The sequence below is a fragment of the Hippopotamus amphibius genome, chromosome 8 (genome assembly GCF_030028045.1).
Source record: "Hippopotamus amphibius kiboko isolate mHipAmp2 chromosome 8, mHipAmp2.hap2, whole genome shotgun sequence".
Lineage (NCBI taxonomy): Eukaryota > Metazoa > Chordata > Mammalia > Artiodactyla > Hippopotamidae > Hippopotamus > Hippopotamus amphibius.
This window is the reverse complement of record NC_080193.1, coordinates 120,359,571-120,376,591: the sequence shown is the minus strand read 5'-3', so window position 1 is coordinate 120,376,591 and position 17,021 is coordinate 120,359,571. Positions and strand designations below refer to the sequence as shown.

General features: G+C 35.3%; 1 protein-coding gene across 2 annotated transcripts in view; it reads left to right on the top strand.

Annotated features, from left to right (window-relative positions):
• The first annotated feature begins 517 nt into the window (after nt 1-517).
• The window catches only part of PPP1R1C (protein phosphatase 1 regulatory inhibitor subunit 1C), a 124,668-nt gene continuing 108,164 nt past the window's right edge, over nt 518-17,021 (top strand). Inside the window, exons 1-2 of one of the 2 annotated variants that reach the window (XM_057745789.1) lie at nt 518-598; nt 2,292-2,352. In XM_057745789.1, the coding sequence (XP_057601772.1) occupies nt 518-598; nt 2,292-2,352 (142 nt within the window). Of the gene's footprint in view, nt 599-2,270; nt 2,353-17,021 lie in introns of both variants that reach the window. The other variant, XM_057745788.1, reaches the window with a different exon arrangement.

Here is a 17,021-nt window from a genome sequence, read left to right as displayed (position 1 = left end):
TGATTCTATACCCAAACCCTGCCCCCAATTCTGAAAACTTCCTGCTTTATGTTCATCAATAATGAATGACCCATCCCTGCAATACTCAGAGGGAGCTTACATTGCACTTTTGAGCAGCCGGTTAGTAATGTACAGTGGATAGAGCCTTTCTTTCAAATCCCAGGGCAGCAGGTCCTTCAAGGCTAGCATTGCATTTTCAATTAGCTGCTGAGTGAATGCTTGGCATGTGTATATTAGTGAAGAGGCACACAATTAGCTTATTGTTTCTTTCTGTATTGTGCTGAGAGGATCTAAGGGATTGGTGGGGGAACAGGCAAGCCAGGCATCACTGTGGATGTTGAAGAAGGGAGTTACTCAGACCTCGGCATCTTCACTTGCTCGCTCTGGAATTACAGCTATTTATTACGAAGCACTCTGTGTGGCTGGGTGGAGTGCGCCTGAGGAAGCACATCCCAGACACCACCTGGGGTTAGTCTGTCTGAGCCCTTCACATCTCTGACTAATTCTCATCATTGTCATGGAGCCCAACAGTCCCAAAAAGATACAATTTGCTGTGCCTTTATTCCAGAGTCAGATTGCACCTGAAGCAGCTGAGCAGGTAAGTGGAACTGGGTGGGGATCCACTCCTCTATAGAAGTAATACAGACATACATTCTTGTTATTAATTTAAGCTTCTCTACCTCTTGAATTTGCCTAACTTTTGTTACTTCCCAGGATATGTGAATGAGAAATAATTTCGTTTCCACATGCACTTGTATTTGAGTTGCACTGGGGGCACTACTGGCTAAAATGCAGCATTTCATGTGATACAAAATTAGCAACCATTAAGGAAAAATGGTTATATTAGTAATTTAGATTTGGATCCAAAAGTTTGTTTGCTTTTGCTTATTAAAATAACAGGTTCAACATTTAGAGAAACTTTAAAATTTTTTTTCAAAATTAGCAAGCTTTTATTTTATTATTTATAAAATCAAAAGATTCATTTTATTTTATTATTTGTAAAATCAAAAGATTCATTTAACAATGAAAGCATTAAATCTTGGAATAATTTCAGATAACAGGCTTCATATTTTATCTTAATGTTTTCATTGTATATCCAAAGCAGTAATTATATATAATATAGGATCGTAGGTATATGTATAATTTAAAAAAATTTTTTATTCAGATATTAAAAATAATATTTTAACACAACTTGGATTTTTTCCAAGTCTAATATATCTATATATCTTTATTTCTATCTCTCTCTCTCTCTACTGTGAGATTGGTTTACTGTATCACCTTTCATATTCAGACTTAGACTCTTGATTCAATGGAACCACTTAAAAGATCATTGGTAAAATTACAACAGTGAGGAGGCAAAAACAAAGAAATTTATGGGATCATCTACCTAATTCATTAATTTCTTAAAACCTAAATTATCCCTGAATCTTCTTCCAAATATTACATACAAAGTCTTAAAAGTAATTATTGAATTTGAGACTCTCAACTTTCTAGGATGTTTTGATAATCTGAAGTAGATTCACTCAAACTCGAGCCAGATAAATACAACCTTGAACATGTATCTGTGTTGAATGGAGCATTGGTTCTATCCTGAACAAGATGTCATTGTTGAAATTTATCCACTATCCTACTGATTTGGGAATTTACATATATATTTAAAAAATCAAGGGTACATTAGAAATTCTAATCACAATATGTTCCTATAACTCCTAAAATAAGGGGGGAAAACCCCACACCAAACCTATTAGTTTTAAGTGAATTATATACTTTTTTAAGATCCATATTCTTCTTTGTTAATTTGTTCTAAATAATAATCTAGAAAATAAGAAAAGTTTATAATATTAATTGAAGTTAAGAATGTATGCTGTTAAATTTAACCTCCTGGAAATTCGAGTTTTCTAAGCTTCTCTTACGCCGTTTAGAAATAAAGGTAATGAATCTTGAAAGCATCATCAGTTTATGAAGCTCCAAGAGAGTCACTAAAATTAGTAAGTCATCCCTGCACCTTCACTGCATATTAGTATTCAATGGTATCATTTGATTATATACAACTATTTCTTTTCTGTGGAAATGTAGTTTTTTGATCAAAGAAGGTGATACTAACATCTGACAGTTCTACTGTCTGGTTTTCTATTATTCAAAATAAAATTAGTGAGCACCTACAGTGTGCCCCCCAGAAATTTGCTCTTTATGTTGGGAAAAGATGAGGATGGGACAGCCTTGCAAGCTGTAGAGTAACCGGAGCAGTGTCTGACTCTCTCTGACCTTAGCTGGGCCTTTGTTGTTCACAGATCAGGAAAAGAAGACCTACACCAGCATCACTTGTGATTCTCAATGAACATAACCCCCCAGGTAAAAGAAACATAATGTCTTATGTACTGATGCAGCAGAACAGAATTGTTTGAAGAACATCAAAGAGCATGCCATTGTCCAAAGATTTCAATTCAGGATTTCAGTTATCAATAATCTAACAAGCTAGTCTATAAAATGGATCATAAACAAAATCAGAAATAGATATTATGATAACTGTCTCAGCCAACTGCCTGATTTTCCTCTAGAATGACTCACTGGTGATGATATGCTATGAAATGTTTTGTTAGGTTTCATTGTCATGTGTTTAGGTGTTTGTATAGAATCTGGTTCAGTGCTTACTAATGAGCCTGGTGAAAAGTTGTTTAATTAGGTTTCATAGCTCAAATTACAGCCCTGGAGATGCTTATATCTTTACAGTGTAGGTTTTTTATTTATCAAAGGTTGTCATGGGGTAGGCAATGAGCCAGCATTGGCTACAGCTTTGATGCTGATGTCATCTCTGAATAATGCAATTGACAAGTAACCAGATCAATTTTCAGCACTGCCATTTGAAAGCATCCATTTGTTGAGGTTTTATTCTCCATTTCCCGTAAAAAGTAAAGCTGCATTATTATTCCTGATAAAGGACTATGATCTGCAATACACAAACATTATTTACTTAGTGAATGGGGATGATTTTAATCTCACATTTATGTGCTGTTTCTAGAAATACAAGTAAGACAAAGGTCATGGCACTAATTTGTAACCAGGCAGGACCTGTTGTTGGATTTTTTGTAGGTATGAATAATAAGGGTGGATAAAAGGAATTTAAATAGTGAAAACACAGTAAGTGTAATTATAGATTGTAGTAAATGATTTATTTTAAGAACACCCAGGCAAAACAGTCTTTGACTCTTGCAGATTCCTTTCTAATTAGAGAAACATATATAAGAAAGTAAAATTCAAATAGAATATTAGTCATGGAGTCCAAACACAGAAAGATGTTCAGTTGATGAGAAACAAATAAGCAAATTTATTCCTGCTAAAAACAATTATAATTTGATCCTGTATCTTTAAAGTGCTATAGCATTTTAAAATCATTTTCAAATATATCATCTCACTTCATAAATATTAACTTATGTTTGATTGAATAAGAGGTGCAAATGGTATATACTTATAGTTTACAAATAAATACAAGTAAATAAACATAATAATGGAATCTTTTCATATTGGAGGTAATTTTAGAGCAATTTTCCATCACTGACTTTTGCTCATAGTGGCCGACTTCTCCACAATGTCCTAGAACTTACCTCTCTATGCTAACCCTGAAATGTGTTGCCCAAAGATATAACAAGAGGAACACAATCTTCATAATTTCATCTGTACTAAATATTTCTTCCCTATCCAATAATTCTTTATGTTTCAAATGTTACCTGAACATTCTCCATCAAACAAAACAAATGATAACAGCAACAACAAAAAAAAATTGTTAAATGACCTTTTAAAGCAATTGCTGCATTTAGCCCTCAAAAGCAATGTGTTCTTTGACAAATAAAAATCAAGTACAGCTTTAAATCCCGGTAAATAAACAAATCTCTTCAATTTATTGAAATTTCTCAGGACACATATGAGTATTCTTGGAATCACCTATCATTAATGCTGTTTAAAATTCAAATCCCTGAAAATCTTTCTTTATTGTCAATTAATGGAGCAAAGAAAATTAAATTTTCCATTATAGAGACATAATTAACAAACCTTTCCAATTCTTATAAGATCGGTATATTGTAATCATTGTTAAAATAGACATAGCTTACTTAAAAAAAAAACCTTTTCAAGAATTTACAGAAATAGTCTGTTATAAGAGAATATCTGAAAGAATGATTTAATTTTAGATTAGAAATAAAGGAAATAGAAAGATATTTCAACATGTAAATCTAGATTGTTTGTTTGCTAGTTCATCTTTGCTTGTGGGCACCTGATTGGTAAGATTCCAGGGGCAACAAAATGTCACATCAGTCCCTTTCTAGAAATGGCCTAGAATTCTCAGCAGTAGAAGCACTAGGGAAACAATTATATAAACTGTTAGGGATATACCCTCCAGCACAGATTAACCAATTTAATTCAAAATAGTGGGACACAAGACTAAAAATGTTAAATTGAAGGCATCGTACTTGAAAAAATTTAAAAGCAAGAGGTGTGTCTTTATGGTGGAGAGGGCAGAGACTACATGCTTGCTTCTGGGAATGACTCTAAATAGCCAATGAGCAGCAAAAAGGTACTAGAAGCCGGAGATGTGGAGATAGAGGCACACCGAAGATAAATTTCATCTTTTTCAAACATTTTCTAGGGCTACCAATTTGAGTGACCCTGTAGGAAACTGCTTATCTTTCAGAATTTTTAGTTTATCTTCTGAGTAAGTGCCTATTTATGATAACCTCTCCGAGCTTATATATTAAGAGTCTCACTGTCTCTTGTACTATTGGCTTTTACTCTTGTACAATACGTAGTTAACTGGTTTGGTCCCTATATTTCAATTTAAAGGGATGACTACATATAAATCTTCTCTATTTAAAAATAAATGGCAATGTCACTTTCTGCAATTTATTTCATTACATTTCTAGATTTACTTAAACATTACTTATATTTACAATAGTAGGCTTATGAGAAGACTGCATATTTATTTAGCTACCAGCATTAGAAACCTAGAAAGAACTTCAGAAAATACCTAATCTAACCACGCATCTTCATGAAAGACACAGAAATCAACCCAAGTCCCTGAGACTTGCTCCATTTTATATACATCAGAGAAGAATCCAGTTATAACCAGTTTTCAATACCAGATCAAATAATTTTAGGAGTTAGAAAATACAGTTTCTTATAAAAAACTTGAGTGATGCCCCACTTTATTCTAAAATAACTCTTCATTTACTTTTGTCAATAAAAGTTCATTTACTCACCTTTAAAAAAAAATTACTTATTTATTTACTTATTTGGCTGCACTTGTGCAGTTTGTGGGATCTCAGTTTCCCAGGGATTGAACCTAGGTCACGGCAGTGAAAGACCAGAACCCTAGCTGCTAGGTCACCAGGTAACTCCCTACTCACCTTTTTAAATACATAAGGCAATTCTTCATTATTTTCTTTTCTGGATTGAATATTCCCAGTACCTAGTAAGGGCCTTAATGAGCTCTATCCAAATTCTCCTTGTCTCTAGGCCTTTGGAGCCCAGAGCTGGACACAGTCTTCCAGTAAAAAGCCAGATTAGAACAGGCCTTCTGAATATTAAAGTTTGTGGCATCCATTCTTTTCCACTTATTATTAAGCAGAGACAATATGGTTACAACTAAGTTTAATGGACCCGATGCCTATTAAACATAAGTGAACTGTAAGAGGCCAAGAGCTCAGTGAAGATTTGGGTAAGTACCCAGGAGTTTTAGCATCATTTAGAAATTTGTTGTACATCTAATAAGTGGGATCAGACATATAATGTAAAATGGGGGCTATTTATTGAACTTCCTATCACAGCCAAATTTGGAGGAGATCGACTTTCTTTTTGACATTTTTGCTTCAAATATTCTTAGAAACAAGGAATAAAAACAAAAGCATTTTCTCACATGGGTCATGTTCCTAAAAATTACTTAATATAAGACATATGAATTGAATATCACACTATCTCCTTTCAACCTTGAGAGTAAGTCTAGTCAGTAAAGAGAACTGGGATTTCCAATTGACTGGGCTATGTGGCTCCACACACTGAAAAAGAAGCCATAGTCCATCCTGGAAGTAGCACGTGACTTTGCAAATGAGGCTTGCATTTTAGGAATTTGACAGTAAGTTGACTAATGAGATTTTCAAGGCTCTGGATTTAAAATCCTGAGACACTGGATGACAGAGAATATTGCTGGACTCAGACTGAGTTGTTTAAAACAGAGAGGTTCCAGAAATTTTCATTGATGGGAGGGTCATCAGGTTAAAGTGGAGATTTGTTCTAGCCTCAGGGATTCATATGCAAACAATCACATTTCATGGGGACCTCTATTTTACAAAATGAACGATTTGTAGTCAAAAGGCAATGGGCACCTTGAGTGCAAGTTCCAGGAATCTCACTGAGGGTTTTCCTGGGATTCTTAAATATGGGTAAGACATCATTAGCCCCAGACCTAGAGGGGCCTGTCACCCCCAGGGATCTCCAATCAAACATATTCAAGTAAAAGCTGTACTGGACCCATTGTCCATACAGTTTTGTTTCATTCTTTTTTCTTATCTTCTTTGAGAATGTGGTCGTAATTCATTCTGATCCACAACTGTTGATTGTTCAGCATTTATTTTACCTTCTGAATATTAATGACAGCACAAAAGAAAGAAAGGTGCAGTGTTTAAAGACTATTCAAGGTTTAACTGGTATTAATTTCTAACAACTGTCAGAAAGGCCTACTTTTTTCTCCTCAGCATTTATTTCTATAAGTTATTGAATGCCAAACCATGCTGAATGATTTAAGGGTAAGTGATGTGGTGACTCCCTGGCAGTCCAGTAGTTAAGACTCTGTACTCCCAATGCAGGGGGCACAGGTTCAATCCCTGGTCAGGGAACTGAGATCCTGCACGCTGCATGGCGCAGCCAAAAAACTTTTTTTTCAAAGATAAGTGATGCATGTGTCTTTCAGAGGTTCATGTACTGTACAATTGATTGGCTTATTTTCCCGTAATTATTCAGTCTGTGTAGCCAAATAGCCTGATCAATAGGAATAACTGTGAACCAAAGATGAGGTTCCAGTTCTTAGCCACTCCAAAGTTCGCTATACCGTAAGTGTTCAAAGGACTACTGTAATCTTCAAATTAAATGGAAGAAAAATGAAAGGGCAAATTATAGAACTATGAAATAGTGCTACTTTATTTCAGCAAGATTACCACTTTTGGTCATTTTGAGTAATAGTATATACTGCTCACCTTTTACATGGATTTTAATTAGAAATAGCATAGTGAAATATGACAGAATGATGGTAGGGTCAACTCACTTCCTTTTTCTTATTCTCTGTTTTCCTACTTGTGAGGATTATAGCAGGTAAAAATAACCCTAAGGTACTTTTGCATGATATAGAAAGGAAGTGCTTGTAGTAGGTAAAGCACTGCTTTCGGAGTAAGACTTGGGTTTGAATTCCAGCTTTGCCAGCTCCTGGTAGTGAGACATTGGGTGTGCAGCTGACATCTGTGGGCTCAGTTTCCTCTTTTTTTAAAATAGGACATCGAGGTGTAAGAAAATGCATAGCATAGTGTCTGCAACCAAATAGATACTGAAGACATGCAATCCCCCTGGGTCATTATATCCATGCTGAGAAAAGCTAAGTTCTCCTAAAACCTGCATTTCTTGTCAGAAGATGGTCCAGCTCTTTTCCCATCCTGACTGCATTAGGCAGTGTCAGTGTCCCCATGAGGCTGTGGTTCTTGATAAAAGATGTACCATAACTTCTAATTCGTCAGGAGAAGAATACACAATTATGGAATTGTTACGGATCTCATACTGTGGTATTCATTCAACTGACCATGTCTGGTTTACAAACATAATTTTCATGAAATATGAGCCCTTGGGAATTTTTAAAAAATAAGCATGCTACTGATGTCTATAAAGTTATGAAAAAATATACTGCAAGCAAGAGATCTTTGTGAAAGATTTGTATCCAATCAAAAATGCAATTCATGGGAATTCCCTGGTGGTCCAGTGGTTAGGACTGCATGCTTTCACTGCCGAGGGCCTGGGTTTGATACCTGGTTAGGGAACTGAGATCCTGCAAAGTGCTTGGTGGGATCAAAAAAAAAAAAAAAATGCAATTCATATCCTAATAGTATGTGGAAAGAAAGAAGATTGAATATGGAGTATAAAAATCCTTGAGTGATATCTATTAAACTCTCATTTGACTGCTCACATTTGATTTCATTTCATTTGCTCTCACTTTCTTCCACACACCATTCCTGTACTATATTCTGGCTAAACTTTCTTCCTTTGGTTCTTTCTTTCAGTTCCTTTGCCAACTCTTAAGACTTAGTCTAGACTGACTCATTTGTGTAAATCCGTCTCCATCCTTTCCAATTAATCTTTATTTAAATTGCAGCCTGAGACTCATTTAAATCTCAAAACTTTCCCCTGACTAATCTGGTTCATTGTCTGGCTTTGTTATTCCAATACTCTCCTCTCACCTGCAACTCTTGAATGTATTTATCGATTATACGTTCAACTCAAGTTGAAATTTAACTGAGTCCTTATTCTAAATCCTCAAGGAACATGTGGACTAGGTAACAGAGAATAATACATCTGGATGAACCAGGACACAATTGTAATAACAGAAATTCCAACTGCTCAGACCACGGTAAGGTTAATTCTGGCCAAGACACAGAGGCATTTATTTATCATGCCCACTATTCTATGAAACATTTGTAGGACTTGTTTTGATCTTTTGGCTTTATGTTTTTAAGAACTAGCATCGGAGCTAAAATTTTACTATTTATTCCAAACTGGTAGAATACATATAGCTACTCAAACTAGTGGCATATCTAGTAGATATTAGATGCCCATGGGCTAGAAAATTTAAGCAGACAAAAATAGACTTTCAAATCCAATAGCAATCCATTAAACTTTTGGGGCATTTATTCTAAGGCATACTGTTAACTGCTTTAGGGGTTAAAATAGGTACGTCACCATCCCTGACCTCCTGGAGAAACCCACCTGAGGCATAATTTGACACATGTATAGCGGTAGTAAGATCAATAGCGTGTGGCAAAATACAAAATATATTTCAATTCAGTACAGAAATGTTTACTGTAGGATGTTTTGGGGGATTAGGTTATAATGTTGTAAAATACGGTACAAAGACTAGATGCTTGATAAATGGCAACTATTATTTTGGAGAAGCAGGCATGTGCTACTTAGGAGTAGAGGTGTTGGAATCACTCAAGCTTGGATCTGGCTCTCAGATGCCTGCTTACTGCCTGTGTTACCCCAAGAAAGTGGCTCACCTTTTTAAGGCCCATTAAGTGAGGAAGCTGGGTTCATGAGGCTCTGAAAAGCTTGTTTTTTTCCAACACTACCAAATTTCACTAAATATAAAATATATTCATTAGAAATAAGGCTATTCTGCATCAATTGAATAAACAGATATGCATTTTTGTGTACACACGGACCACATTGTAATTGGCTGTTCTGGGCAGCTTAAGGGCACATTCAGTTTCAAATTTAAGATAGAAAAAGTTTCTAACAGCTCTTTCTAATTGTCTCTATTTCATAGTCGTAGTCAAGGAGAACAGCAAATTACTAAACCTCTAACAAAAATGTAACCAAGCTGTGTAGTTAAAAGAGAAGAGTTATTTCCATATTTATTTTAGAATTGCTCAGGAGCAAGCTTTCAAGCTTTGGGATTTTTCTATCCTTTTTCCCACCATTTTCTATTCATGACTTTGATCAAGTAGTGATCTGATGCTGTTCCAGCAATACCAGACACAATTTGGTAGCAGAACTTACCAGGGGCTTAAGCTGAAATGCCCACACAGGGTCTGAGAGGTGACATAGATGCCTGCCTGGGCTCCGTGAAGCATGCTGTGAAGAGTACCGCGGTCTACCTGGAGGATGCAAGCTCCATTCAAGGCCATAAAACTAAACAGACAAAACAACAAAGAAAGAAAGAAAGAAAAAACACTGTAAGGGATGGAGGCACCTACGTAGTAAGATTTTAGAGATGCTGGAAAATATCTCCCTAGATCAGTTTCCATACTACCTGAAATTATACATTTTGAAGATACAATATAATAACAGTATCTTCTGAAACACCAGTACTCTGACCAGATACAACACACTGTCCTGGCTCTTGAGAAAAATAGTCTACCTGGAGCTCAAAAAGTCTGAGGTGGAGAGAAAGGAAGGTCCTGGAGCAAACATCTCAGCTGCAAAGATCAGGGACTCTGAATTCATCTCTTCTCTCCCAGTCTGTTTGCTGTTATTGCCTTCTCGGCACTCGTCCCCCTCACATCTTCCTAAGCATTTCAGGGGCCCCCACAACGTGTTAGGAAATGTTACATCTATATCTATAAGTCTTTTCTGTGCTGTGGATAGAAGATTATCTTTAAATTTCACTCAGTGACTTTGTATCACTTAGAGTAATTTGATATAGTGATAATTATAGTGCTTAACAAGGCTATTTGTGAAATAAGTTGCCAAAACCTCCATCATCAAAGGGAGATATCTTGACAGCCTGGTTAGAATACAATTACAGATAGACCCTGGCAATAATGCTAAGGAAAAAGTACTGTGAGAACGAAGAAAAGCTAGGAAATTTGTAATCTTTCTGTTTTCGTTGTTGTTGTTGTTTCACTCTCTGGGAGCAATTTTCCATCATTATGGGAAACAGTTTTCATAATCACACTCTTTACATACACATATTGACCAGCTTGTAAAAATACAAGTGAATGAACAAAACGGAAGAATGAGAACAACAGTTATGGTGAAATCCAATTTTTAGAATAACTTGCTTCAATGATGTAACATCATTTTACACTTTTTTTTCCTGTCTTTTGAAGAACAAACTATTATAACACATACACACAGATATTTCCATGCACAAACACATGCATGTACAAATGCATATATAAGCCAAATACCCAACTATGTGTAAAAGCATCACAGGCTATTTATCCACATAATAAAATCCACCTCCACTAAGTGACCTGACTTTAAAAAGGCCAGGAGCTATACCAAACTATCTAGAAAAGCTTTGTGAATTCAGATTACAAATGGAGCAAAACTAATAGTTATTATTTAAATTTCTAACCCTTTGAACTTGAAACCACTAAATCAAAAACTAATCATATTTGAAAACCCATGAATAAAAAACATTGAAATTATTGGCATAGATTCAAATGGTGAGATTTGTTAAATTATTTTTTTTAAATCAGAAGAGTATTTTAAAAAACAAGTTACATTTATTGAATATTAGTTATTTTAAGACTATTCTCTCATTTTGGAGGTTTCCTGTGTCCATTTTCACAACTCATGAATACAGGGAGAAGTATTATAATTAGATACAGAAAGTGAGCTCCTCCTACTACCACCTAAAAATCCATGTCTAGCTGAAATGTGTCCCCCAAACTGAAATCAACATTTAAATTTTGACCTCAACATTTCTGTTAATGATATCCCCATTCCTCTAATTGCTGAACCACACAACCTTGGAATCATCTCCAACTCCTCTCTCTCTCCCCCTTGCCCCTTGAACCTATCAATGGCTCTTCTGCTGATTCTTCTGTACAGATTGAATCTATCTCGCTATATTTTTATTTTCTCTGCTCAGTCTAGGACACTTATGGCTTTATTCTAAAATAATACAGTAACTTCCAAACTGTTTTTCCATGGCTTTAACACTGGGAGGTGGTTTTGCGTAGAGCTAAGAGCTCTAATTTCAGAATCAATGAACATGTCATGACTTAGAATCAAATCATGGCATGACTGAATATCTGAGTCTTAGTTTCCAATTCTATGAAGCACAGAGCATGGCAACTCCAATACTTTGTTGCTGGAAGTTGTGTTGCTGGAAGTTGCAAGATGATGTGTGCTAGCAACATGACTGATGGGAGATTTACTCTTTCCCTATTCTGGTTTGTGTGAAAGGGTTTTGGCAGACTTAATTATATAATGGGTGATTGACTAGAGCAGCTTTACTTTTCAAAATGGATTTGTTATGAGCTCTAATTTGTATACTACAATATAATTTACCTGTCCTAATTTTTAATTATCCATAGCTAATAACAATAATGAGAAGAATAAGGCACGTGAAGTTGTCTTATGACAAGCTCATTATGTTTCACCATAATGTGCACATTAATCCTATTTCTTGCTTTAAATAAGTCAGTCATTTCCACCGTAGTCTATGGAGTCTTTATTACACAAATTGTTGATTACTGTACTAAAGTTGAGATTTAATTAAAGAAATGAACAGAAGAAAGGAAAATAATTGTGTTAGCTTATGGCTAGTGTTACTGCTTTATAATTTCTATTTCTTTCTTTATTTTTGGTGGAGGGCTTGAAGGCTGAACAGGAATTTTGTTCATTTGTTGTAGGTACCTTTCTATTGAAAATGGGCAGGGATTTCAGATTAAGCAGGACAGACTCAGACTAGATTTGCTTTCCAAAGCACTCTAAGGATTATCCACTCTCCCTTCATGGATCCCAAATACAGCCCACCTGCCCCCAACGATTAAAACGTTTTCAGGAAGTAATGCCAGAGACCCACTCACCATCACATTTCAGTGAAGTAAAATGTCATGAATGATTGAGCTAAAATGTCTCATCTCAAATTCTACCACAGGTCATTTTACTTTGTGAATAGCCCAGAATTCCTGCTTTACTTAGCCAATGAAGAGCACCTTTTTGCTCAGTCTTGGAGACAGCTGAAGATATTTTCATACCCTGATTCTACGGTCCACTGACATCACTGGAATAAAACCAAACACCAGCTGTACTGTTTATATGGACAGTTACAGTATAAGGGACATATGTAAAATACATCTTGAAGTACATTTAGGACCTAAAAGACAAAATTACCTCTAAGCTACAAATAAAATAATTTTTAAAATCCGTATAAGTTCAAAGGCAAATTTGAAGAGGTTGATAATAATGTGTCTTACCATTGGTAGTTTTATAACTTGCAAACCTATTTCACCTATAATATATATATCCTCAACAACTCTGTGAGATGAATATTATAACCTCCATTTTAGAAAGAGGATGATAGGTGAGCTGCTCAAGGTCAAAGAAGCTAGTACATTAGTGGGTCTGAAATTTAAACACAGGTTGTCTATCGAAGGTCAGTGTGCTTTCCACTACATTAATAACACTTTTCTCTCTACAAATAAGCAACATCATACCCTTACTATTTTATTTCTGTCTTCCTCACAGAAATAATTATAAGCAAGTTCCTCACTGCAGCTTGGCCAAGTGAGATTCTGTTTAATATGACACCAGAATGTACTTCTTTCCATTCCAATGTGTTTGTTTTGGAGTGGTAATTCTACATCTTTTTTTTTTTTTTCTTTTCTTGGATAAGAGAACTGAGTTGTTAATACTGGATTTTTTATTATTTAAGCAAAAAATCAGATAACCAAACTGAAATATAAATCTTATCCATTATTCCATTCTTAGGTTTAGACCTTGTTATTTATGCATGTGTCCATTTGCCTACCTACTTATCTGCACTTTAAAAAAAATTGTCTTAAAAAATTAGTTGGAGGGCCTAGAGTTTACATTTGGATCCTAGCTGACCAAGAACATGACCAATTTGTACACATACTGGGATGTCATCTTCCCTTCCCATCAATTGTAGTTCCTATCTTCCTAGACTCAAACCAAACCCCTCATCTTCTATGAAACATTCACTGACCACTCCAGACAGAAGGCTTTATTCCAGAGAAGAAACAAGTCACTGGATCCGTTAACTCATCTGCTCCCACTGATTGTCGATGACTTTCTGTCACTTAGTAATGCCCTGAAGGAATGAATTACAGAATTAATTTTTTTTTTTTTTTTTGGCTGCATTGGGTCTTAATTGTGGCACACAGGCTCCTTGTTGTAGTATACGGGCTTCTCTCTAGTTATGGCTCGAGGGCTCCAGAGTGCATGGGCTCAGTAGTTGTGCCACCCAGGCTTAGTTGCCCCATGGCATGTGGGATCTTAGGTCCTTGACCAGGGATCAAACCTGTGTCCCCTACACCAGAAGGCGGATTCTTAACCATTGGACCACCAGTGAAGTCCCAGAATTAATAAATTTTGATATGAGTCAGAAGGAGAAAGATCGGGTCACGAGGTCCTTCCGTCTGTATCAGGCTTTAGTTAAGTACTCTCTGGGTAGCAGGGCTGCAGAAAAGTGCTCTGAGGATCTGGGAGAATGACTGGAAGGAACCCTTACTATGGAAGGAAAATAGAGGCCATTTAAAGCTAACTGATTATTTCACAAGGTTGATCCCTATCCTTACATCTCACATGTACCTACAAATGATGACTCATTGGACCCTCATGAGCTCCTACGTTAAATATTTATGAGAATAACTTAAAGTGGCCTTTGCACTACAACACACAGGATGAACAAAATTCTTAGAATCATCTCAGCAAAGACACATTTCAGTAGCAGAGGACTTGAGCTGCTTCTGTTATTGTTTTAGTATGGACATGCTTTGAATTAAAACACCACAGGCAACCAGTGACTGTGAATACATAGACAATTTGCATAAAGATAATTTGGGGATGTCTTATGTTTTACAGGACAATTTAAAACCTGAGTATGTTTTGCCTAATGACTAATTTTATTCTTTGGCTGCCTTTAAATTATTTGAACCTGATTTTAAAATGTCAGTAAAATGGTGATGGTGGAAAACTGAATATATAATCAACTTGTCTGCTTTCTTAGAAAAATATAGGGGTTCAAGAGTTCAATTCATACCATCAAACAGCAGCAGTCTTTATGCACTGAATGAATGGCCAGATACTTTCCTTCTATGCTAGCATATGGGACCAGATAAATAGGGGCTGGGTCTTCTTTTCATTTTCTTTAAATTGTGAAATACAGATTTTACCTGGTAATTTTCCTTGAACTATTTCCTTTTCTTCAGCAATAAGCTATCAGCGAATAGCTAGTAACCTGCAGTCAATACTAAAAAGCAAACAGTTCATTACTTACCAAAAGCATTTAAAATTACAACTTCACTGAAAAATCCATTTGATTGGTCTGTAAGATCTGTACGTAAGTGAAACAATGACTTGCAAGAAAAATAATTTTTAGAGTGGACCTTGTACCTTATTCTTCCTTTCCCTCACTTTTTACGCAAAGAAACCATAGAAACAGCTTGCTTTGGCCCCGTGAGTTATTTGCAAACATATCTATATTTAGCTTCACATTACAGCCTTCCAGCTGCTTTGTTATTTTCTGACTGAGTCAGATAAGATTGTGTTCTATGTATTCCTGTTACCTGGGTACTTATTAACATGTCTATTATTATGGGCTACTGCTGGTCTATCACACCAAAATGAGCTCATTACAGGCATCAGATTCATTTTCTCATTTCTAACTTAGTTTGACATTCTTCTTGGCAACCCGTCCAGACATACCACAATCCACTTTCTATTGAGATTTTTTTCCATTTTAATATTAAATTTTTCTGTGTAGCAGCTAGAATTTGGAATCAACTTTTTTTTTTTAAAGCTGTAGACTTATATTTCACTTCAGTGAAAACTCTGAAAGACTTTAACATCAAACTCCTTATGAGAAAATAGCTTTCTTAGATATGAAGTAAACTTGAAACTTTGACACAAAACAAATTTAAAAGAAATAGAACATGATTTCCTACTCCAAATCTTACACACTAAGGAAACAAACATGCAAATATGCAAACTAAACAAAAGAAGACAAAACAAAGTAATAAAACACTTAAAACATCATTTGTATATGTCATCAGGTTTATGTTTTTTATTAATAATGTAATTACTACTACATAATAAGATTCCCTGTTCTTAGAGTAGAATACTTAGATTTTGCTTTTTATTAATAATTTTGGTTTAATGTTTTGATGAAGAAAAAAATTTACTACAACATAAAAAGCACCAAATGATATTTCAAAGAACTTAAAACTAAAATATTAGTTTTTTAACAGTTTATTAATGTTCTTCATGATCTAGACTGATTTACATGCTTTAAGCACTTCAAATCCAAATGACAAATATAGAAATATTCGTACTAATTATCACCAAACATTTGGTAGCTGAAAGCATACATGAAAAAAAAATCTGTTTATAAGCTCGCTCCAAATATCTGTACATGGTAATTCTCACCTTCTTTTTCTATAACTTGTAGAACTATTCCATGCAGAGCCATGGTAAAAAAAACAACCCCCCCGAATCTGCCATCAGTCATCTTATTGGACAGGACTGACCTGTATTTTGTCCCATCACCAGGCAAACAGTAAGGAGCTTTCTTTGGAGAGAAGGGTGGTGGTTAATAACATTGTGACAACTATCAACACATCAGAATTATGAAGAAGTACATAAACTGTCAGTATTTTAAAATATTGTGATAAAGTTCTCTGTAATTTGTGCTTGTATTTGAGATCTATGCTGCATATTCTTGCCTTATCTTTTCCAAACAGTACCTTGTATTTCACTGTATTTGCTCCTCTTACTCCTTATGGAATAACACTTAGATCCTTTAGCCTGATATCCAAGATCCTTGACAGTCGGGTTGAACCAAATTCTCCAACTCTACTTTATTCCCAGGCCTGAACCTGTGTCTCTAACAAGATTGGCGACTTGTCCTCTAACAATTTCCACCTTAAATCTTTGAAAAGAAAATCTTTCCTACTTTGAATGCCCTCACCACTACTTTATTTTACTAAATAATTATATTTTTTAAGATGCTCAGATCTGTCTCATTTCATTCATTTCTGGACATGGACATTTATCAGATATATAGCTTCTAGCAGCTCAGAGCTGGAAATATACTACCAAGAAGAGTACAGTTAGGTAGTGGTTTAAATTCACAAGTTTCCTACATTCTGTTACAGCTGGACATTGATTCAGTCTGTGACATCTCCAACCTAATAAACTCAAGAGTCAAGAGTATGATTTTTGTTGAATTACCACTTTTTTTTTTTGAAACTAAACCTTACCATTTGAACTTGATAAAAGACTAATTAATCACTGAAAAA